Here is a 25589-nt window from a genome sequence, read left to right as displayed (position 1 = left end):
CTTACAGTGAGCAGCGCACCACCACGTGTCAGAGAGAACATACACCTCAGGTGTCACACCACAGAACAACTTACGATAGTCTCTCCAACTGGGCTCCTGTAGCCACCCCTGGGACACCCCCGCCCCCCCCCCCCCCATGTACCCCGTGAAGGGTGTTCCGTGCGTGGAGCGGTGCCAATTACCTGAGTTCCATTTCGGGTCACGGCTAACATCAGTGGCGAATGACAGATACCTAGAGCAATCTGGAACCCTCTTTCTGCTCGCCGTGGCGAGATGTTATCACCCTCGCCTGGTATGGAGGAGGTCGTGGGTTCCATCAGGACCCTGACGCCTGCTGTATATTTGAAGTTTGCATGTTCTCCCCGTGGTCGCGTGGATTTTTCTCCAGGTCCTCGGGTTTTCCCCTCCCCATTAAGAATCAACACGCGTTTAGAGTATTTGGCTGCTATAAATTCCCACGTGATAAGCTACTTCGTCGGGCTATCGATTGTGGCCAAGTTGCTTCTGAAATAAGAGCTACATAGCTCAGTGGGCCTTACCTGGTAAAAAAAAAATAGTTTGGTTTTTCAATCTACCGACGCCGGGTGGAAAGGCCGTAAATTGTCGTCTGAAATCTCTCGCTCTGAGGCTGACTTGGAACCCAACTCAACCGCCAATCCCCCCAAAACGACCGTGCAAAGCAACACATTCGGTCCAAGTTAGAATCCTGCTGCTATCGCATCCGGCCTGGGATGTTACCCAGTTCCAACCTCACTGCACTTGATAGAACGCAGCGTAAGGCAACGGCCAGGATGATCGATGGCCCAGCAACTCACCGATTCACTACGGCCACTCGCTCGCTCGCTCACTCGCCGGCGGTCAGCGCCTCCTCGTCACTGCTGTATCACCTTCACCGCATCTCCCCCCCACCATCCCCCCCTCCCCGGCACCCCCCCCCCCCCCCTGAACCGTCTCGACACGCGTGCATGTGCGCTGGGGAGCAGAGCCAGCGCGTATCACACGCGCACGCACGCGAGCGCGCACACAGAGACGGTGGTGCGGGTGGGGGGGGGGTGAAGTATAATTGGACCATTAAACATGAAAGGAGCTCTTACAATGCGTGTCATTGCATTGCTATTTACAGAATATTTTCCTTGGCCGCTCCAGAATTTCGTTACCGTGAATGCGGGCGAAGAAGATTGTTTTTAATTTCGCTCTCGCTCTCCCCCAAGACCACCGCCACCGCCTTCCTCCTCCCGCTACCTCCAGCCACTGTCGTGTCAGCAGCAGCGGCGGCGGCGGCAGTAGCTGATGTACAGCCCTTTGTGAATCTACCGCTGGATGGAGGCCTACTCAAGCCGTGTCTGCTCACAGAGGGATTGTCTGGCCATGTTTCACCATACTGCTCGGTGACGAAAGGGATTGCACAAAACCACCATTGGTACCTTATTTGCCAGTAAAAAATATGATCATTGTTTTTTACCCTTTTATCTGGCAACAAAACTGACACTTTTTTTTACAAGGAGTCATGTTTGCATAGACCACAATACCTGCAGTCATAATGCAAACAAAAAACATAACTCTGATAATGTATGCACTGTCCTTGAAGGCGTCATCTGGTCCAACCCATGTGAGACTAGGCTCTAAGGAAAGCTGTCTCGGGTGTGGACCAATCAACTTCAAGGACAGTGCATACATTATCAGAGTTATGTTTTTTGTTTGCATTATGACTGCAGGTATTGTGGTCTATGCAAACATGACTCCTTGTAAAAAAAAGTGTCAGTTTTTGTTGCCAGATAAAAGGGTAAAGAACCAATTATGCGCAAGACCAGTTCAGATGACACTCGCCACCGATGTTAGGCGGCGGTCGGGAATGGAACTCGGGTGGCCTGGTTCATAGCACGGTGCGCTAACCACTGCGCCACCACTGTAATGTGATAGGTTTATAAACACACTAATTGTGTTGAGGTTAAGAATGACTGGCTTTCTTTATGACGAGGAACCAGTGATACCAGCTCCCTTAAAACAAACGGAGAGTTCTTGCTGAAAAACGTTCAATTCATCTTCTTGGTTCTTTCGGTAAAGTCACGTAGAAGGGAAGTAATAAAATAATAAAAATAAAACATAATAAAATAATTCTCACGACGTTTCGGCTACAACGCAAGCAGCCATCTTCAGGTGAAGAATTCTTCAAAATAATTCTCACGAAACGTCGTGAGAATTATTTTATTATGTTTTATTTTTATTATTTTATTACTTCCCTTCTACGTGACTTTACCGAAAGAACCAAGAAGATGAATCCCTGCAGTCACGAAAGCTTTAAATCGAAATTTAAACGTCCAATTGTATCTTTCCTCTCATTGGTACGAAGCATGCGAATCACCATGCCAACACATCTCTCCCCACTTTTGCAAATTGCCTACATGTAAACAAATACCCGCTCGGTGAGCCCCTTGATATATCCACGTGTAACGTGCGAGTCTGACACGCGTTTGGAGGGATTGCGATCGAGCGATGAGCGCACGCAAATACACTCTCTCGTTTATTGGCTGCTCCGCGTAATTGCCGACAGACATCAATAGCCCCGTCGCCTTTTCTCTCTCTTATCGTCTATGCGAGACATGGAATAACTCAATGCGCCGGATGTTATTTCTTCAACATCCAGCTCCCGAAGAGATGTGACCGCCCCTCGTGTGATACATTCTCAAACAGAGACCTCTCCTCCTCCACACGTACTCCGCTCACTGTAGACCTACACACACACAAAGCACGTTGCTGTTAGCGAGCACCTATTACGGGCACCACGAAAAGGGTCGTCTGGCCAGCAAGCACCATGCACGCCAGAGGGCTTATGTCCGCATATCGCAGAATGTGTCAATTATGAGCTGAGTCAACCTAGGGAAAGCCCATACACGGTTTTGATGTCGTTCGCCTATGATCTTAAACTTGGCCTGGTTGGTGGCGCAGCGCCCTAACCACTACGCCACCGCTCCTCCACCGATAAAGACAGACATACTACGCACGCACATATACAAAGACAAAGATCCCCCGTATAGCATTAACATACTGTTAGGGCAAGTGTTGTTAGCGAGCATCTATGAAGTCCAGCAAGGCACACGAGGGGGTGGGTGGCCAAAACCACGCCCGACCGCCTTTGTCTCCCCAGTGGCGATGTTTACACAACGCACCAGGTACTCAATTGAGGCTGAGTCGACCTAGGGGAGACCCAGGACCGGTTCAGATAATCGTCACTGGTGTTGGCCATGAGCGGGAATCGAACTCGGGTGGCAAGGTTCGTAGCGCAGCGCGCTAACCACTACGCCACCGCTCCCCACACATACACACACAGACAGACATACACACGCAAACACAGACAAGAATACAGACGCATGTTTTTCCAAATTCACCGTGGCATACACACAGGGACAAGCACACTGACACACATTCTCTCTCTCGCGCACTCATACATATACGCATACATATACCGTACTACAAATGATAATGCTGCCATCTGTTGACGATTCGCTCCGCTATGTAAGGGGCTGTAACCGTGGCCTCGTGCGAGCGAGTTCTCCCCTTGTTGCAGAAGTTCACGGTTCAATGCCAGCGGCCGCCCTGGTCATGACTGCGGGTGTATGAACAACAACTAAAATACGCGCCATCTACTTCACACCGGACGCTAACAATCCGAGGGCGTCGTTCGCACGAGTTATGCCATCGTGTTGCGGAGTCGTGGTCCAAATGTGCCACGTTTTGCCAAAATGTACCCTGAAAAACGACTGATTTGCAAAATACCCACAAATAGTCACCGTCGTTCCCTCCGTGAAAACTTAGCAGGAGCCTCCTGGAAAAGGGTCACGGGACTACTGAGTGAGGTTTTTCCCCCAGGGTAACGAGAGTACAACCTGGATAGGCAGGCGCTGCGGTAGTGAGATGTTAACTACCTCGCCTGGTGCACAAGAGACTGTGGGTTCGATCTCGACTCTGACGCCTGCTGTGTATTTGGAGTTTGCGTGTCTCTCTCTCCCCGTGGTCGTGTGGATTTTTCTCCGGGTCCTCCGGTTTTTCCATCCACATTTAGAATCAACATCCACGCGTTTAGAGTTATTTGGCCGCTATTCTTTACCACGTGATGATAAGCCACTGCATTGGGCTTTCATTTGTGTTAGCCTGGTCGCTTCTGAAAAAAAGAGCTACATAGCTTAGTGGGGGTCTTACCTGGTAAAACATAAATCGTCGTAGTTGAAGTAGTTTAGAGTTGCCATACGAATGGGGGGGAGACAGCTTTCTTAGACTCCCTCGGGAATTTGTCCAAGAGCCGCTGCCTCTTCTGAAGAGTCGAGTCCAGAGGTGATTTGGGTGGGAGCCTGGGGTTACGGGGATCAGAAGGAAAGGGATATGCTGGGATGTGGGGGTGGCGTGTGGTTAGGGTGGGGAGGGTGGTGGTGGTTCTGAGTAGTCGGATTCAGAGATGGTCGGGATAGTGGGCGGGGGGGGGGGTGTAGACGGGGGTAGGGGGGGATGAGAGAAGCTGCAGGGCGATTGGTGCTCCTCGCGTTTGACTGATGCTGCTGCACGCGATGTTTGAGTGCAATTTGACCTCAAAGTCATCCGTAACCATTTACGCGACCCGCGAAGCCTCCTTCGTCCGCGCAGAGACGTTTCTAATATCAGGGGGAGGGGAAGGGGTGGGTGGGGGTGGCACGTGGCGAGCAGACGAAAAACGTGGCCGTGTAATCGGTCTGATTCACGTGAAAGTGCTGGCCGAGTGATGGTGGATGATGATGGTGGTGGTGGATGATGATGGTGATGATGACTTTTGACAATCGGCCAGCGTGGGCAATGTATGGTCAATTCAACTCCCTATGAAAACCCGCACAGCGCGTCACATAGCCTTTCATCCAGCAGTGCATTGCGAAAGCGTTGGATTTTTTTTAGTTTTTATTAAAGAAGGATTTGGCTGGCGTTCACATGTTTGACCTATTTGCAAATGCACGAAAACGTGTTTGCGAGTGTTCAGCATGTGCGGTGGTGACGCATTGGTCAGTGCACTGGGCTACGAAACCGGCGATCCGAGTTCGATTCATGCTCACGGCCAGAATCGGTGACAAATATCTGCACCGGTCTTCCCTAGATCAACTCAGCCTTTAATTAGTACCTGGTGCGGTGTGTAACCATCAGCACTGGGGAGACAAAGGCGGCCGGGCGTGTTTCTGGCCATCCACCCCCTTCGTGTGCACGTGTTGGCCTTTGTTAAGTGCTCGTCAACAGCACTTGCCCCCGAGTCTATACGAGGGATCTTTGTATTTTGTTCGTCACGTCACGATTCGAGGTGACGGATGCGCTTCTGTCTTCTGTCAAGTTGGCTTCGTCACTCTAAACGCGACGTTGTCATTTCCCTTCGTAGCGCATACAGCTGCGCGGTAAATCGATTCTTACACAGATTAGCGTTAGATGTGCGTTAGAACGTACTTGCGAAGCGTTCCACGTCAACCTGATATTACAACCATAAGCGTGAGAGCGACTCGCGTGCGTTCTAACGGTGTTTGAAGGGCTAGAAACAGAACAAAATGTGCAAACAAAAAATAAAGCGATTACTGCTGAAACATTTACAACAACCCCAATTAATCGAATTTAAGCTCCCAAAAAAATCACTGCGCGGGGATTGACTGTGTGCCCTTTGATGAGCGAGGCCGCTGAACCTGAATCTGTCCCGGGATGAACGCGAACGAGTGCCCGATCCCAGTCGCGGATGAACCAAATCATTCTCCTCCAGCGGAGTGTGGTGGCACGAAAGCTGATAGAACACGAGCCGTGATTTAGCTGTCGAAAAATACAAGGGAATATCAAACTTTTTAAGACAGAATAACTTTGCTGTCACTAACAGCGAAAAACGAATCTCCAGACAACTGGAATTTTCTCAGGATACTTCCTGAAGAACGCTAGTCATCCTGAGAAAGGCCGTTTAGCCGAAACGTCGAGATGTCCATCTTCTCGCGATGACAACCCTAGGTTATTTATTTTCTCTACGCGTGTTTCCTTTCCACACTTTCAATGAAGTTTTCAACTTTCACCTGGCATATACGTATCCGGTGGAAATTGTCCGTAATTTCACGCGTGAAGTCCTTCAAAAGGACTCGATTCCCCCTTCCACGGACGCAATCGCACGAACGCAACTATCCTCGTGAACGCGCGAGAAAACACGCACTCATGTACACGAGACGAAGACAAAAATATCCCCCGTACAGAATGGAGAGACTGTTGGGGGCAAGGCAAGTGCTGTGAGCGAGCAGCACCGATGAAAGGCGGCACCGCACACGAGAAGTTGGGTGGACAGTAACTACGCCCGACCGCCTTTGTCTCCCCAGTGGCGATGTTTTACACACCGCACCGGGTACTCATTTGAGACCGAGTCGACCTAGGGGAGGGCCCAGAACCGGTTCAGATAATCGTCAATGGTGTTGGTGGTGGCCGTGAGCGGGAATGGAACGCGGCCTCGCTAAACGCCACACTACCGCTCCCCACATGTATTCGAAATGCACACATACGCACATACACACACACATATCATTTTGATAAACATAATTAAGGACGGACACGGTACAATTATGATGCATTGCGTGTGAGCGCTGCGCATAGATGTGTGTGTGGTTACAGACGCACGCGTGTGCGTATCGTAAGGTGACACACGTTCCACACCACACGTGGCCACCCGCTGTCCCTCCCCACGTGTCTCTCTCTCTCTCTGACACCCAGCGAATCATAAACACGCGCGCGGCATCTCACACACACACTCATGCCGATTTGCAAAAGGTTGCGCACTCTCGCTCACACGCACGAAAGACAAAGATCCACCGGATAGCCTTTAACAGACTGTTGTGGCAAGTGCTGTTCAGAGCGGCAAGGGGGTGGGTAGGTGGGGTGGCCAACCAGTGCTGCTGTTGACGCAGCGCACCAGGTGTCCATTCATTTGAGGCTGAGTTGACCTAGGGGAGATCGAGCACTGGTTAACATATTCGCCACTGTGTTTAGTCGTGAGCGAGAATCGAACTCGTGTCGCCGGGTTCGTAGGGCAGTGCACTAACCAGCACACGATCGCTCACCACAAGACAAAGTCAAAGATCCCCAATACATATAGCCTCAACAGAGTTTTGGGGGGCAAGTGCTGCTAGCGGGTTGTGGTTCTGGGTGGCCAGAACCACACCCGGTCCCCTTTGTCTACCAAATGGCGATGTGTACACACCGCACCAGGCACTCATTCGAGGCTGAGTAGACTTAGTGAGAAGCCCAGAACCGATTTCAGATAATCATCACCGCTGTTGTCCGTGAGCGGGAATACGAACTCGGGTCGCCGGGTTCGTATCGTAGCGCGTTAACCACGACACTACCAATACCCGGCATTCGCAACTAAGTGACGGTGATGTCACCACGGCGCTTGTGCCAGGCCAGGCGCACTTTTTTTTCATAAGCGACCAGGCTAACGCAGATGAAAGCTAAATCGAAGGCTCACTGACAGAAGGGCACGGGACAGACCCAGGTGCCATGGCTTGACTGACATGAGACCACTGGCAGATGCACCATCTGTCCCCCCCCCCCCTTTACTGTGCCAACTCGCAGCACTTTGACCGTCCGTTGCGTTGTGAGCGTCGCTCCTCTCCCCTCCGTCGTGGTTGCTGGAGGGCGACTGCTTCCAACCGCCCAGGAGCAACGTCCTCCACAGAGGCCGATCTTGACCACCACTACAAAGATCCCCCATATAGCCTTTACAGACTGTTGGGGCAAGTGCTGTTAGCGAGCACCTATGCAGGATGGCGCGGCACACGAGGGGGTGGGGTGGCCATCACCACGCCCGGCCGCCTTTGTCTCCCCAGTGGCGATGTTTACAAACCGCGCCAGGTACTCATTTCACGCTGAGTCGACGACCTAGGGGAGGCCCAGGACCGGTTCCTATAATCGTCACTGGGTGTTGGCCGTGAACGGGAATCGAACCCGTGTCGCCGGGGTTCGTAGCGCAGCGCGCTAACCGCTGCACCACCGCTCCCCGCTACCCCGCCTTACGCACCAACAGGGCCGTGGGCAGTCCCCTCGTCATGGACCCCAACAGCATCTGCCGCAAGACGAAGCGACTCGCGGGCAAGCAGGCGGAGCTGTGCGTCACGGCGCCCAACGTTGTCGCCGAGGTGGCCAAGGGGGCCAAGCTGGCGCTCAAGGAGTGCCAGCACCAGTTCCGATTCCGCCGGTGGAACTGCACCGTCACCAATAAGTACTTCGGCAAGATCCTGCAGCAGGGTATGTGTGCACGTGCGTGCGTGTGATGATGCGGCACTCTCCGAGCCTCTCATCTCACTCTACTCCCCTCCACGCACTCTCCTGCCTCTCCCCTCTCATCTCACTCAACTCCCCTTCACGCACTCTCCCGCCTCTCCCCTCTCATCTCACTCTACTCCCCTCAACGCACTCTCCTGCCTCTCCCCTCTCATCTCACTCTACTCCCCTCCACGTACTCTCCTGCCTCTCCCCTCTCATCTCACTCTACTCCCCTCCACGCACTCTCCTACCTCTCCCCTCTCATTTCACTCTACTCCCCTCCACACACGCACTCTCCTACCTCTCCCCTCTCATCTCACTCTACTCCCCTCCACGCACTCTCCTACCTCTCCCCTCTCATCTCACTCTACGCCCCTCCACGCACTCTTCTACCTCTCGCCTCTCATCTCACTCTACTCCCCTCCACGCATTCTCCTGCCTCTCCCCTCTCATCTCACTCTACTCCTCTCCACGCACTCTCCTATCTCTCCCCTCGCATCTCACTCTACTCCCCTCTCATCTCACTCTCCTGCCTCTCCCCTCTCATCTCACTCTACTCCCCTCCACGCACTCTCCTGCCTCTCTCCTCTCATCTCACTCTACTCCCCTCCACGCACTCTCCTGCCTCTCCCTCTCATCTCACTCTACTCCCCTCCACGCACTCTGCCTGCCTCTCCCTCTCATCTCACTCTACTTCCTTCCACGGACTCTCCTACCTCTCCCCTCTCATATCACTCTAATTCCCTCCACGCACTCTCCTACCTCACCCCTCTCGTCTCACTCCCCTCCACACACTTTTCTACCTCTCATCTCACTCTACTCCCCTCCACACACTCTCCTGCCTCTCCCCTCTCATCTCACTCTACTCCCTTCAACCCACACGATCCACTGGTGCGCCGTGACGACCTTAATAGGTGCTCACTAACAACCCCTGCCACAACAAGTCTGTGCAAGGCTACATGGGGGATATTTGTCTTTGTGTGTGTCAGCAGTCTGGAGTGCGGTAGGGTAGCAATTATCGCGCTCCGCTACCACCCGCTCACGGCCAACACCGGTGACGACTATCTGAAGCTGGGCCTCCCCTAGGTCGATTCAGCCTCAAATCAGTACCTGGTGCGGTGTGTAAACATCGCCACTCGGATTACGAAGGCGGCCGGGCTTGGTGCTGGCCACCCACCCCTCGTGTACCGTGCCGGCCTTTTTAGGTGCTCGCTAGCAGCACTTGCCCCAACAGTTTGTTGAGATTGTACGGGGGATCTTTGTCTTTATCGTGGCAGCATGGCGCACGGAGAGATAGCGCACACAACGCCTCATACGGTGCAAGCTTGGGCGTATACACAGCTTAAGTCTATAGAGTATACAAGGTATGTGTAAGTATATATACATTTACGTATGACGTAATCTTTGCCGCTTTGGCGAGCATACTTAGCTCATGTAAATAAATACAAAATGTAAATGCAGGCCACACCATTATCATCATCCTCAGCCGTGCATCAATCCACTGCTGGACCCACTGCTTTCACGACGCAGAGATATCGTACAAATATGTAACGACTGTTTCTCGCTGTGGTCGACAAATTTCGAGGTCACAGCAACGACATGTAATTATCTTCTTGGTGTTTTCGGTAAAGTCACGTAGAAGGGAAATAATAATAAATAAAACATAATAAAAAAATTCTCACGACGTTTTGGCCACAACGCAAGCAGCCGTCCTCAGGTGAAAAACAGGTCTGTCGGAATAAATTATTGTATTATGTTTTATTTTGTATTATTTTATTATTTCCCTTCTACGTGACTTTACCGAAAGAACCAAGAAGATGAATCCCTGCAGTCACGAAAGCTTTAAATCGACATGTAATTAGGCTAACGTTTCGGGCAATGGCCCATTTTTAGAGCAGAGTTCTTCCTGGGATCGGACGTCCTGACCGTAACATTCGTGTCGTTCGTGTCGAGACACGTGCTCCACGTGTCGTAGTTTACATCACTGCACAGCCACCCTTGGGCACTCCACTGCTGGATGAAATCATGCGCACGCCACGTTGCCCGTGGCGTCTGTACGTTTGTATGTTGAACTTCTTTCGCAACGTACACAGCGAACCGCGCTAATCGGACGTGAGTGTGAAGGACGACAAACCAACACACACACACACCAACAGTTCTAAAGAAATGAGTTTTCAATTTGGACCATACCCCAGCGCGCTAGTCAGTTGGGGGGTTGGTAGTTAAGGGAGGGGAGGGGGTGCATGAAAACGCTTAGCATTTTGCGACCGGTTACCCAGTATTTTTGGGGGGGGGGGGGGGGCCGAGTTTGGCGAGATGTTAACTGCTTCGCCTGCTATGCATCAGGATCGCGAATGGGGGTTATATCCCGACCCTGACGCCGGTAGAATCGGAGTCTGCGTGTCTCTCTCCCCGTGGTCGCGTGGGTGCTTCTCCGGGTGCTTCGGGGTTTTTCCCTCCACATTTTTGCAAGCACGCGACGATGAGCCACTTCGTTGAGCTGTCATTTGTGTCCAGGTCGCATGTGAACAAAAAATAGCGATATTGCTCAGCGGGCCTTACCTGGTTTAAAATAAAAAATTAAAACTTTGGTTCAGTTTAGAAATGACATCGATACAACATTGCGATAGGCACGTTGTTTACAGCTTTAAATACGCCGTATGAAAGCGGTCCAAAATACGTTTCGTTGACGTCGACACAGTGGCATTTAGCACTTGCCAGCGCCGAGAAGCCAGCAGCGCCGTGGAAATTGATAAATCGTGGATAACTCCGTAAACAGTCCGAGCAGCTCCAACAGAGTCGGCGTTCGTAATGGCCTCACTTTCAAACAACGCCAGGTGATACGTGATCCCGAGGACGCGCTCAAACACGCGCACACAAAGACAAAGGTCACGCGTATAGCCTTGCAACAAGACTGTTGGGGGCATGTGCTGTTAGCGAGTAGCACCCATGAAAGCCGGCGCGGCACACGTGGGGGGGGGGGGGGGGGTGGCCAGCACCACGCCCGGCCACATTTGTCTCCCCAGTGACGATGTTTTTACACACCGCGCCAGGCACTCATTTGAGGCCGAGTGGACCTATGGGAGGCCCCATTACTGGTTAAGATAATCGTTATTGGTGTTGGTGGTGGCCGTGAGCGGGAATCGAACTGAGGTCGCCGGGTTCATAGCGCAGCACGCTAACCATTGCGCCACCGCTCGCCTATGCACACACAAATACAAAGATCCCCCCGTATAGCCTTAACAGACTTTTGAGGCAAGTGCTGTTAGCGAGCACCTATGAAGGCCGGCACGGCACACGAGGGGGTGGGTGGCCAACACCACGCCCGGCCGCCTTTGTCTCCCTAGTGAAGGTGTTTACACATGGCACCAGGTACTCATTTGAGGCTGAGTGGGCCTAGCGGAGGCCCGGGACCGTTTCAGATAATCGTCACTGGTGGTGGCCGTGAGCGGGAATCGAACCCGGGTCGCCAGGTTCATAGCGCAACGCGCTATCCACAACACTACCGCTCACACACACACACTACCACACACACACACGCTCCACGTCTGCTTCAAGTGAGGGTAAAGACGTCATCAGGGCCAATGCTGTTGATGCCACTACAAGTCGTGACCGCACTTTCCTGCTGGGCAGATCGCATGGCATTGCACAATGATTCATCTACTTAAGGCTGCCCTTGGAGTCGCATACTAATCGTCTGCCTCTCGTTGCAGTTGGCAAGTTCTAAAAGAGGCACGAATCACAGTCTCATCATCACCAGCTGGTGGCTTTAGGTTTTCTCACTTGTGTCAGCACAGTTGGCATGTCCGTCAATGATCACTCTCACGGTCTATCACCATCATCATCAGCAGCAGCAACATCAGCAGCAACTGGAGTTAGGTCTTCCCCCTTTATCGACGACTGCACAGGTGTCCCACCCATCACAACCTCCTTCTTCATGACACTTTTCTGCCACGTTACAATCCCAAACTTGCACGCCACTTCCTCCACATGCGCAATTTTGTACCCAAATGCCAGAAGCTTAATTTCCAGTCGCTCTATTAAAGTATCCGCCCCAGAAACGAGCGCAGTGAACTTGCTCCATGCCTCGAACATCTGTCTCCGAAATATTACAGTTAACTTTTTAATGTTTCAAAGCTGTACGTGCAGTTCATAAAAGACGCGCCTTTCAATATATTTTATTTTAAGCCATGCCTCAGAATATAGCTGCAGGAATGTTCAATCAGAGTGCGTTTTAAGTGAAGGAAAAAAAACGTGTCTGTGGTGAACGGCTGAAGTTCAACAGGTTCACGAATTTGGATGTTTGGCTAATTCCATGAATGGGAGGTGGGTTTCATGTGGGAGGGCATCGGATAGCACGGGGAATATTCACCACACTTACGAGGGTGGTCCCACAAAGATGCATTTAAGAATGCATTGTTCGTAAAACGAAACTATTTTTTTTATTTTTCCAGGTAAGCCCACTAAGTTATGTAACACTTTTTTTAGAAGCGATCTCGCCACACATGATAACTGAACGAAGTGGCTTATCACGTAGAAATGTATAGCGGCCAAATACTCGAAACGCTTGATGTTGATTCTGAATGTGGAGGGCAAAAACCCAGAGGACCCGAAGAAACATCCACGCGACCACGGTGAGAAAATAGAAACTCCAAATAGATAGGCGTCAGGGTCGGGATCGAACCCACGAATACATGCATAGTCAGGCGAGGTAGTTAACATCTCACCATTGTGGTGTGTGATAACTCCTGGCATATGCTCAGCCCAAGTCGTTTGCAGTCTGCCTACCCAAGTGTTTACCAGGTTAAAAACCTGAGCTTCGCTTCCGAGTTATGGTCGTAAACTAAGACAGCATCTGTGTGCATTTGAGTGTTAGAACAATGGAACGAATCTTATAACACGCAACTCGTATATATATACATGAAATATAACATTACGTTTTACCCTTTCTGGCAATAAAACAGGTGCCAGAAAGGGTAAAACCTATTGTTTTATATAAATATACATGAGTTCGCGTCCATGGAACGTGATGTCGTGAGGCGAGTTACAGACCTGTTAAGAATAACTGAAGCTAAACATTCGAAATCGTGGCAGCGGTGGTGCGATGGTTAGCGCACCGTCCCGTTAACCTGACCACCTGAGTTCGATTTCCCAGCCACGGCTAACATCAATGGCGAGTGATGTCCGGGCCAATCCTACGTTCCGCACTGACCAGCGTGGTGAAGTATGGTCAAATAGCTCCCGTGGCCGTCACGGCGCGAAAAAGATTCTTGATCCAGCGGTGGATTGACCCACTTCTGTGAAATGTGCAAAGTAATAGTTTCTTGAACGCATACGCGTACGCATGTGTGCGAGTTATTAAATTTTACACAGAAGGCGACGGTGATTCAAGAACAACGTGGAGTTTGCATCGGTATTATATTAAACGATTAAAAGTGAGGCTGTCCGTTTCCTCCCCATGTCTCCTCCCCATGTCTCCTTCATAAACACGCGCACGTGCTCGCGCACACGCACGCACGTGAACACACTCACGTTACCACTCCACACCCCCCACGCACTCTCACGCACATATCCAAACTCACACTTGCTCACAGTCACGTGCACACACACACACAACCACACGTGCATGCACAGCCACACACACCCTCACACACACACTCGCACACTCACTCACACACCCACACACACCCTCACTCGCCTTCACACACTCTCACACACCCTCACTCACACACGCACCCTCACACACACCCTCACACTCACACACGAACCCCCTTGCACGCACACACATACACACACCCTCACTCACATACGCACCCTCACACACAAACTCCCTTGCACGCACACACACACCCTCACTCACACACGCACCATCACACACCGCACACCCAAACCCCCTTGCACGCACACACGCACCCTCACACCCAAACCCCCTTGCACGCACACACACCCTCACTCACATACAAACCCTCACACACATCCTCCCATACAAACCCCCTTGCACACATACACCCTCACTCACACACGCACCCTCACACACACCCTCACACACACACACCCTTGCACACGCTCGCACATCATCCACCACCCGCCCCCCACAACTTCCTCGCGTGTGTCAGCAGACATTCGCGAGACAGCCTTCGTGTACGCCATCACGTCCGCGGGGGTCACGCACGCGGTCACGCAGGCGTGCAGCATGGGCGAGCTGCCGCAGTGCGGCTGCGCCAACACGAGGAGCCGGGCGCCTCCAGGCCCCCCACCGGCCCAGCACGGCCCCCCACAACCCAACCACCACGGGGCGCCCCCCACCAACCATCACGGCTCGGAGGGCGAGCGTGACTCCGAGGGGCACCCCACGGCGTGGGAGTGGGGGGGCTGTGGGGACGACGTGGAGTTTGGCTACGACAAGTCGAGGCAGTTCATGGACGCGCGGCGCAAGAAGGACGGCAGCGACATCAAGACGCTCATCGATCTCCACAACAACGAGGCCGGCCGCCTGGTGAGTTGCTGCCCCCCCGCCCCCCCCCCCTCTGTCTCGGGGAGCGGTGGCGCCGCGGTTAGCGCACCGCGCGATGAACACGACGGCCCAGGCGAGTGTTTGATTTCCCCGCCGCGGCTAGAGTCAGCGGTGAGTGATATCGGAATCGGTTCTCGGGTGTTTGCCGACCACCCTTCACCAACACGGACCAAACAGGTGACGTTTCAGGCAATGGTCCTTCTTCATAGAATATTCGTATTTTTTACTATTTATTTTAGCAGGTAACGCCCACTGCGCTATACAGCTCGTTTTCAGATGCGACCTGGTCTCAATTGATAGCTCAACAAAGTGGCTTGTCACGTGGACACGTTGATTCTAAACGTAAAGGTGAAAACTGGAGGACCCGGAGAAAAATCCATGCGACCACGGGGAAAACACGCAAACTCCAAATATACAGCAGGCGTCAGGGTCGGGATCGAACCCATGAACCTCCTCTATACCAGGCGAGGTAAGTTAACATCTAGCCACCGTGGCGACCAGAGATGTAGAGTGGGTAACAATAAGGGCTGGAGACGACACTTTACACCGTGGGAGCCTCGTGAGAATTGCATTGCAATCAGGACAACGGCCCGAAAGGCAATGAGTTTCGACCAAATCCACGTTGGTTTGCATTGCGGGAGTCACTTACATATACAGGTGGCTGTGTGGGCTCAGAGAGAGTTTCCTCCTCGTGGCTGAGGCATAGGACCCTGAGCCGGCACCGCTGAAATTCTCCACGGCATTTGGGTAACCGGGGTTCAGCCGCCCGCGATTAAATCGGGTTTCTCTCGTGCAAATGATTTGGTGGTCTCAGACAAGGTCACACAGAAGCTCGCCCATGTTGCATTTGGTTTCTCGCTTAATCGGGTAAATTCCCCGCTCAGAAGAATTCGTGTTTAGTTTGTTGTCCCACCCCTCCCCCCGCACCTCCGATTAGCACGGTTGGCTTCGTAGTGTACGAAACAATGTCAACGTACGTACAGACGTACAATAATAATAAAAAAATACGGTTTGATAGAAAAAAATAAGAAGACTCTAATCAGGGAGTGTAACTGCATGTACGAAGTGTGGACGAATATGCCCCTTGATGAAGGGATTCGGGAGTAGTGCTGTGACGCGACTCTCAGTCACAAGGTGATGCACTCCTTGGCTGAGGGAGCAAAAAAACAAATGAACGGCAGATGAACAACTCCCCTGGGGCGCATGGACTGAAGCCACCAGCGGTCGACGCTGGCACGAGGCTGCTGATGAGACTCGGAAAGTGGAAACCAGAAAGGCCGACGGGACGATTGACGAACACGTTCCTCGCACAGGATGTATTTATCGCACGCGGTGAAACAGACTCCCGTGTACCCCGTGATGTGCCGTATTCAATGTTTAATTCCATAACCAAACACTAAGTAATTAAAACAAAGCGTACCGATACTGAATATCATACGAGCATTGAATCGATCGACGGACGGACGATCCGATATAAATGCAGCACCTCGGACGAGGGATCTCAGTTGTCTTGTGGGGTTGTAGTGGAGCGGAGGCGGGGGGTAGCAGAGGCGAGTGGGGGGCACGAGAGCGCTGTACATCACTACGTGATCACCAACCCACGTCTCCATATCTCTGTGTTCCAGGTGTGCCACCATATCCTGGCTATATATATTTATGATAGGTGATCTTGATTTAGTTTCTAAGTAGGAAAATTACCCACCACGTACTTCGATGGCTTTTCATCACTCACGTGTGGACTGCTTAGTACGATGTGATTTTGCGCTTCAGCATTTTTAGCTTGTTAAATGGCAGCTAGCTCACTCCACGGAGCATTGCGTCGGTGTTTGTCCCCCTTGTATCTTCCCAGACGATGCAAATCGCTCATTGCAGTTGCACTGGCCCAATAACCCAATCCAGGACGCTACTGACAAGGAATGTAGAAAGTCAGGGAGAGGGGAGGCTTTCTCTGGCAACGTAGAGGTCATTCCATTCATCCTCTCAGCACACCACCCGGATCGTACCTTTATTGCACACGGATTTCACCCGGATTGTACCTGAATTGTATCAGGATTGCATCCGGATTGTACCTGTCCACCGGGTGAGACTCGGACGAACTGGAGACTCGGGGTTGGTGTTGTCTCGTGAAAGCTGAGCTGTATTGGCTTGTGCTTACAAGATCAGTGGTGGTGGAATTATGGAGTTGTCTGAGTTAATGGCGATGTTTAGTTGTATGTATATGCATATAGCGTCGTCGTCGTTCACGCAAATTGCATCTCACAATCGCGAAAGGAACCACGGACGAGCCAAAAGGCAGCAGCAAGGCCGTGTTGCGTCGCTATTCAACAATTGGCCAATATCTGCGGTCCCCTATGTATTCAGATGTTTTCAGACAATGAATGTTCCGTTGATGGCATCCGTTGAATTGGCGTAATCGGCAGCATGGTCCTCTCTTAGTTTAATTGGTGAGAGGCGTTGTCGTGGGTTAAGTGGCAACACGAGGTGTGTGGGGTTCATTGTTGAAGCTATCGCGGTGTAATTTTGCCGAGTTGAGTCATGTTTGGACTTGGGTTGTATTGACTTTGCTGGCAAGTTGAGTCCTGCTGGTTTCTATGATGGGCTGAGTTTTCTCTCTGCAATTGGATATCGTATTCGTATCGGTGTGTATGTTTGTTTGTGTGTACGTGAACGTATTTCGCTCCGTGAGTAGCCAACCGTGCCATCGTAAAAATGAGTTGTGTTTAATTATTTGAGCTGTTTGATTTTATTGGGTTGCGTTAATGTGATTGGCAATGTCAGATGCGTTGCTTAATTGAGCATTGCTCATGGCATTGATTTATGTTGAATCAATCGGGCAGTGCCAGTTTTAACGGAGTTTACTCAGATTTAGTGATGCTATGTGAATTTTACGCGAGTTCCTCACCACCACCACCATCATCATCAGCCATGATCTATCCACTGCTGGACGAAGCCCTCGCCCCAGCCGTGGTGATCTCTCACGGCCCTGCGATGCAGAGTTGTGACTTTTTGAATTGACGTCTCTGTTAAATGTGGCTTTGTGTCGCAAGGCGAAGTTGTGCCGGCTTAAACTGCGTTGCGTCGTTCTCAATCGAACTTGCGTTCCCGACGTCTTTAGATTTACACACAAATACAAATATCACCCCCCCCCCCCCCTTAAAACCTTAACAGACTGTTGTGGCAAGCGCTGTATGTGAGACCCTATGAAGACCGGCACAGCACACGAGGGGGTGGGTGGCCAGCACCACACTAGTGGCGATGTTTACACATTGCACCAGGTTCTCATTTAAGGCTGAGTCGACCTCGGTGTTGGTGGCCGTGAGCAGGGTATCGAACTCGGGTCGCCGGGTTCGTAGCGCAGCGCGCTAACCGCTGCACCACCGCTCCCCACACACTCACCCCACACACTCGCACACAGACGGTATTTCGTTTACATAAACAAACACCTTACCACCGCAGGCGATCCTACTTTACTGACACTCCCCACGTGGTATGGGGCTATATGATAAGATTGCCGTGCTCACGTGTTCCTAGATCCACGTACTGTAATCCTTTTATTTCCGTTGCCACGTGTATGAAGGGTCGTAGCCCGAAACGTCAGCCAATGATGTCTGTAATGCAATAACACAAGCCACTGCATGACGCAATGTCATATTCTCAGTCGGCGTGTAACGATTAATATCGATTCTAGATTTGAAGCTTTCGTGACTGCAATGATTCATATTCTTGGGTTTTTTTCGGTAATGTCACGTCGGTAAAAAATTAAAATTAATAAAAGTAAAATAAAAATAAAATAAAAATCACGACGTTTCGGAAGCTTGTGTTGCATCCGAAACGTCGTGATTTTTATTATATTTTTTATTTTACTTTTATTAATTTAAATTAAAAATTTTTACCTACGTGACTTTACCGAAAAAAAACCTAAGATTAATATCGATTTCCTCGACGAGGATCGACACTTCCGATGCATGTGCCGAACTGCCGCTTGTGAACCTATCGATTATTTTACACCTCATGCAAATTCGCATGCAAATTCCGGCGATGCGCGCGTGTGGGCGTGCTGGTGAGCACGCGCTGTCTTCACAAAACCTTTGCCACGTCGATCATCGGTGTCGCGTGGTATCTGAACCGTTCCCGGGAAGCCGAGGCTCGGCGGCATGGTGAAGTATGGACAAGCAGCACGCAGAGGCGTCACAGCGTGGAGCGGCAGCGGATTGACAAAGCGGCCGTAACCGTTACGCGCGCGCGCACGTCGACAAGACTTAGGGGCCGTCCATAAATGACGTCACGCACCTGGCGGGGGGGGGTGTCAGACGTTTGTGACGATGTGTGACGAGGGGCGGGGGGGGGTGGTTGGGGAAATGTGACGTTACGTGAAAATGCGCAACTTTAAATGAATGTAGACAACACGTTCTACTTGATTAAATATACTTTTTAATAAATGTTTTCTCTTACAACATCAGAGTGCAGCGCCGCATTAAATGCGCACTACAATGACAATATTTGAAAGCGATTTGAAGCATGTTTTATTTTCAAAATGGAAATATGGTTTTGGGGGGAGGGGGGCAGAGCCTTGTGACGTCGTGTGACGAGGGGGGGGGGTCAAAAATCGTCCAAAATCGCGTGACGTCATTTATGGACGGCCCCTTATTTACGCGCATGTACTAGGCGTTCATACGAAGGCGCGTGCTTGCATGTGCTGCGTTGTCTAACCCTATATTCCCGGTTGGTGTTTATAACCACTCCAGTGTAACTGTATCTCTCGTGTTCCAAAGCAGGTGTTTTATGTTCAATACGCAGCGTGCCGACTCGGGGGGGAGGGAGGGGGGGCAGTGGTGGCCCAATGGGTTTTGCGCACTGCCAGCGAATTGAAATCGATGCCCGACCACGGCTAGCGTTAGTGACGAGTAATATCTCTCCACCGGGCCGAGGTGAGTGCCTAACCGACAATTGGTGGTGAAGTATGGTCACGCGACCTCCATAACCGACTTGGTATCGGTAGGCCGTCATCCGGCAGTGGATTCCTCCAATCTAAATCAAATAAAGATCCTGACTCTGTATTCTTGTGTTTTTTCGGTAAAGTCACGTAGGTAAAAAATTTAAATTAATAAAGTAAAATAAAAATAAAATAAAAATCACGACGTTTCGGAGGCAACACAAGCTTCCGTCTTCAGGTGGAACCGCCACAGCACGATAGCTGTATACAGCTTTTACTTTTATTAATTTTAATTTTTTACCTACGTGACTTTACCGCAAAAACCTAAGAATATGAATCCTTGCAGTCACGAAAGCTTCAAATCTAGAATCCTGACTCTGGACTGACAGAGGCTTGAGCATGATTATCGTGACTCTAGGCTTAGTGAGAAATAAGCAATAGTGGGTAGTTCACCCGTCACGATTGGTTCATAGCCTCCCCGTGACCTCGTTCTTGTGTACATAGCGACTGCATTTCAACATGAACTGGAGACACGGACGGTTTGTCATTGCGTCGACGATATTCACACTCTCTGTGGCTCTGGAGAGTGGCATAACTTGCCGGTGTAAAACTAAAAACTAAATTTATTGTTGTTATTGTTCGAGGTTGAGGCGCACTAAGCTATGCAGCTCTCTTTCAGAAGTGACCTGGCTATCGAAGATGATAGCTCAACGAAGTGGCTTATGGCGTGGAAATTTATAACAGGAGCCAAATAGAAGGGAAGTAATAAAATAATGTATTACTTCCCTTCTACGTGACTTTACCGAAAGAACCAAGAAGATGAATCCCTGCAGTCACGAAAGCTTTAAATCGAAATTTAGGAGCCAAATACTCGCAACGCGTGATGTTGATTCTAAATGTGGAGGGGGGAAAAACCGGAGGACCCAGAGAAAAATCCACGCGGCCACGGGGTGAGAGAAACACGCAAACTCCAAATATACAGCAGCAGGCGTCAGGGTCAGGATCACACTCACGACCTCCTGCATACCAGACGAGGGAGATAACATCTCGCCACCGTGGCGCCCTGCAGAGGTCCTGATATTAAAACCATTTCTTTTACCGCCCGCCGAGTCTTGAGACTCTCGCTTAAGAGGGTCCTGCCACATTGTGGTGTTGTTTGTCTAATTCCGCGAATGAGCGTTTGACGTCGTGTGGGAGGACGAAACCTGCACACCGAGAGAAAACCATCCGGGCATACGAGGCAGGGGGTAACGCTCAAAGCGTCGCACAGATAGATTCAAGAATTCACGGCTGTCACATCGTATCTGTTGGCCATCTCGCAGCGCAAGGCGATCCTGTTGTCCGAGTATTGGCAGACTTATGTGCTACCGAGCTTTGCGAGATCTGTCGAGATCGACTGCATTCAGAGCGATACAGACGTAAAACCGTACAAGTCCTTATTTAACTTGACAAGGGGTTACATGTTAAGTCAATTCAATGTTAGTTCTAAGCCAAATTCTATTGCTTATAATAACAGTAACGCAGAACGATTATTCTTCAAATTACTCGAGCCAGCTCTGAAAAACACAAACCCCCGCGACCTCGTCGCCTCCAGGCGCTCCTCGCCAACCACCACGGCTCCCCCCCCCCCCCGAGTTGACCAACTTAGCTCCGATTCCATTACAAACCGTTCAGTGGCCACACGCCGCACGCGCCTGATGGTTGATAAACACGTACCACGTGATACGCGGAGACCAACGGCGATTTAGAATGGTCGCTCTTTATTACGTCACGAGCGACAGATACAAAGTGGTTAGCCTCAACAGACTGTTTGGGGAAATATTCTTAGGTTGTTTCGGTAAAGTCACGTAGGTAAAAAATTAAAAATTAATTAAAATTAATAATTAACAACATTTACTTGATACAGCAAGCGTGCTGTGACGGTTCCACCTGAAGACGGAAGCTTGTGTTGCCTCCGAAACGTCGTGATTTTTTATTTTATTTTTATTTTATTTTACTTTTATAAATTTTAAATTAAATTTTTTACCTACGTGACTTTACCGAAAAAACCTAAGAATATGAATCCTTGCAGTCACGAAAGCTTCAAATCTAGAATTAATGTTTGGGGCAAGTGCCCTTAGCGAGCACCTATTCAGGTGCGGAACATCACGCACACGACGGCGCGGCCGGCACCAATCCCGACCGCCTTTGTTCTCTCCAGTGACCATGTTTAAGGCTGAGTCGACCTAGGGAAGGCACAGGACCAGTTCAGGTAATCGCCACCGTTATTGGTCGTGAGCGGGAATCGAACTCGGATGGGCGGGTTCGTAGCGCAGCGCGCTGACCGCTCCCCCACCGCTCCCCCCCCAACGAGTGACGCACACGTGCGCACAGACTCAACACTCTTTATTTGAATAATTGTTCTCTACATCAAGTGCGATGCACACACACGCGATTGTATGAACAAGCACAATACCTCACCCTAATGTTAATTAGCTCTCTCTATGCTGCGTTAGGTTACTCACGTGCGCACATTAACGCTCCCTTGTGGCTAGGCAGCTATTAGGCTGTCACGTATCGTCTCTCTGTGTGTGTGATGGGTAGGGTTGCCACCTCTGCAGTGCAAATAATTTGGTACATATGAGACAATGTCACCGCATCGCGCGCTTTCAGATGCGCTTCTGCGGCCGTGTGGAACGATCATCCTTCCGACATTGGAAAGCCATTGGAGCTATGCACTTTTAAATCATATAGATTGAAAACTCATTTATTTAGAATGGCCTTTTGTGTTCAGTTTGTTGTCCTTCCCCCGCACCTCCAATTAGCACTGGTGGCTACGTACGGTGCGAAAGAAGTTCAACGTACATACACTGCATACAGAAACAGTCGACTTGATACAGGTCGTGAACTTTACTCGAGATGCCCCCTGCCAGGCCCCGCTGTTAACCCGTGATGAGAGAAGGTCCCGGATGAAGCGGGAAACGAATGATTTGACGAATCTTCGAGGTTCATTACAGGAAAGTAGAGTTGGTGAGAGACGTGGCAGAGTGTGATAGAATCAAACAGAAATTATGTAAGGAGATGGAATGGTGGAGAGAGATATGTAGGTGGGTGGCACGGTCGCGGTATGTTGACTACCTTGCCTGTGTAACCCGCCTGCCCTATCCCTCTCCTCCCGTGTTCGTTACGAGGGGACAGGCCGGTTAATAAAAAAAAACACAACAATAGTAGATGATTTCGGAGGCGATGAGTGGATACTCTGCGTTGTGTTCTGCCCTCCTTCTGAGAATCGGATGACTCCACCACCAAGGGACACCAGGGGATTGTGTGACTGCAACTCTTTATTTCAAAGTGTTCTTCTGAGGAGCATGCACGCATCTGTAATTATGACCAGATGCACAGCAATCAACCCCATTTCACATCATCTCACTGCTCAACCCCTGTACTGTACAGCGTCCACCCGAATCTGAATAACTAGACTTTTGCCCATCCAAGGACGGGTGTATTGCAGTACATCTGAAACTTGCAAGTGAAAAGCAGACCGCGACGTGATATTCATTGTATCAATGAGAGTGCAATTTGTAAGGGCGCGGTGACACAGACCTATTTCATTTTAAGGTTATAATCCCTTGTTCATCATGACGTCCTTTTTACTTTGATGTCTCAACAGCGTTATGGAGATCGCGTGACGTGAGGGTTCTGCCCTTGTAGTGAGGGTTGTAATTTGACGCCGAGGAGGGGGGAGGAGGCGCCTCGCCCCCCCCCCCCCATGGAGAGTGACGTCACCCGTTAATTATTATGATGGGGGGGGGGTGTCCATTTGGAGGTGACGTTATGAATGGGGGAGGGGTGTCCATTTGGAGGACGTCACCTTATAATTATTAATGATGGGGGATGTTTGATGTGGAGTGACGTCACCTGCTCATGATTATTAATGAGGGGGAGGGTGCTCCATGTGGAGTTACGTCACCTGCTCATGATTATTAATGAGGGGGGGGGTCCATTTGGAGGACTTAACCTGTTCATTATTATTAATGAGGGGGTCTGGTCGATGTGCAGTGACATCACGAACGTTAAGGACAGACATTCCTGGGTGATTATAGTAGGTATGATAACAACTGCTTATCATATACAATCGTATGAGATCCGAAAGATTTAACACTTAACAAAAACTTCTTAAATATTTAACATAACTATCTTCTAGAAACATCTAGAGTATTTTCTAAATACTGTATTCTAGTCAGCCACTGTGATAATACTGCTCAAATTAAATAATATAATAATACAATATTTTTATTCTATTAATCTAACATAAGTTTGGCAAGTAATTTTAATTACCATAAATCTATAAAGCAACTATTCTTTCTTATATCTTAATCAAAACAATCTCTACATATATAATGTTGCTCGTCCCATCAGCTCAATGTTAAATTAAACACTGCAGGACGGCCATTTTGTACGGCTTTTATTTCCCAACAATATAACTACATAAAACACAAAATTTAATCAACTATCAAAAAAACAACTCCTATTTTTACCACTACAACATTCAAATCACATTCTCGGTACTATATATGTAACAAATGATCTTGAACTTATAAAACTAAACAAGTTATTACCACTTGTGTATAGAATGACTTAAGTGAAATCACGAGGGTGTCGCCGCCATCTTGTTTTTCAACTTTGCCGCGCAAAAACGACAAAATAAATGAAATTAAACTAAAAAGAAATCAACTTATCATACCTGTAATTATGACCAGGTGCACAGCAATCAACCCCAATTCACACCATCTCACTGCTCAACCCCTGTCCTGACGGGATTGAGTGCAAGTGTTAATATTCTACAACCACACCCTCAATTATAAAAAAAATATCAAACTCTTAACTGTGAATATATTTACTATCATTAAACAATCAGCAGATAATTAACACCACTTAATCACTATTAGTTTATATTATAACAATGATACGAATTATTAAAAAGTTATATTTATCTATGTTTTAATGGAGCTGTAAATCTGTGTGTTACCTGTACAGCGCCCACCTGAATCTGAATAGGTGCCCTGTATTCTAGATTTGAAGTTTTCGTGACTGCAAGGGTCCATAATCTTTGTTTTTTTCCGTAAAGTCACGTCGGTCACCTTCGTGACTTTACCGAAAAAAACAAAGATTATAGGTGCCCTGTACCCTGAATTGATTACTCCACTGGTGGGCCTGACCTACTGTGTACTCACGTAACTTAATGGGCCCAATCCATGGTATTATTATTTTAATTCACAATTATACTTGTGGTTCATTTACATTAAGAAAATACCGGCCACACCTGGTATACAGGATGTCGTGGAGAGGGAGATGACAGGGATTGCATTGGTGATCAAATGGGCGATTGGGATGACAGGGAAATCAAATGTAGACTAGGAGAGAAAGATGAGATGGTGATGAAGATGAGAGCGAGGGAGATAAAAGGGAAATGCTGTGGAGACGTAGAGAGAGTACGTGTTTGAGATGAGAGACGAGAACGGAGATGGGTAAAGATGAGCAGAGGGAAATGTGAGAGTCAGAGAGTGGGAGATGCGGATAGGGGGGGAGGTGTGTGCATAATAGAGACATTTATGGAGATTATTATACAGAAAGAAATAGAGATGAGAAAAATAGATGACACAAGTATGATGCTATTGATGGAGATGATAGACATGATGCAGTTATAGACGAAGCTCGGCCAAAAACGGTGACATAGATCGTGTTGACAGAGGTGGATATGAGACAGAGGAAGATGATGGTTATTTATTATATAAGACGAACAAAGGTGACACCATGGTGAATATAGATGGATGTGACACTTGCTAGATTGAAGCGAGACAGACCAATCAGAATCAG

At 49.6% G+C, this 25589-nt stretch overlaps 1 protein-coding gene across 3 annotated transcripts in view; it reads left to right on the top strand.

Moving 5' to 3' along the window:
* WNT6 (Wnt family member 6) overlaps nt 1-25589 on the top strand; it is a 47870-nt gene that overhangs the window by 9748 nt on the left and 12533 nt on the right. The window contains exons 2-3 of one of the 3 annotated variants that reach the window (XM_061555834.1): nt 8048-8268; nt 14406-14782. In XM_061555834.1, coding sequence (XP_061411818.1) covers nt 8048-8268; nt 14406-14782 — 598 coding nt within the window. Of the gene's footprint in view, nt 1-8047; nt 8269-13880; nt 14783-25589 lie in introns of all 3 variants that reach the window. The other 2 variants (XM_061555832.1, XM_061555831.1) reach the window with 2 other exon arrangements.

The sequence above is a fragment of the Lethenteron reissneri genome, chromosome 21 (genome assembly GCF_015708825.2).
Source record: "Lethenteron reissneri isolate LAM-NWPU_2019-01 chromosome 21, ASM1570882v1, whole genome shotgun sequence".
Taxonomy (NCBI): Eukaryota; Metazoa; Chordata; class Hyperoartia; order Petromyzontiformes; family Petromyzontidae; genus Lethenteron; species Lethenteron reissneri.
Note: the sequence above shows the minus strand (reverse complement) of the source record. Positions and strands in the feature narration are given on the sequence as shown.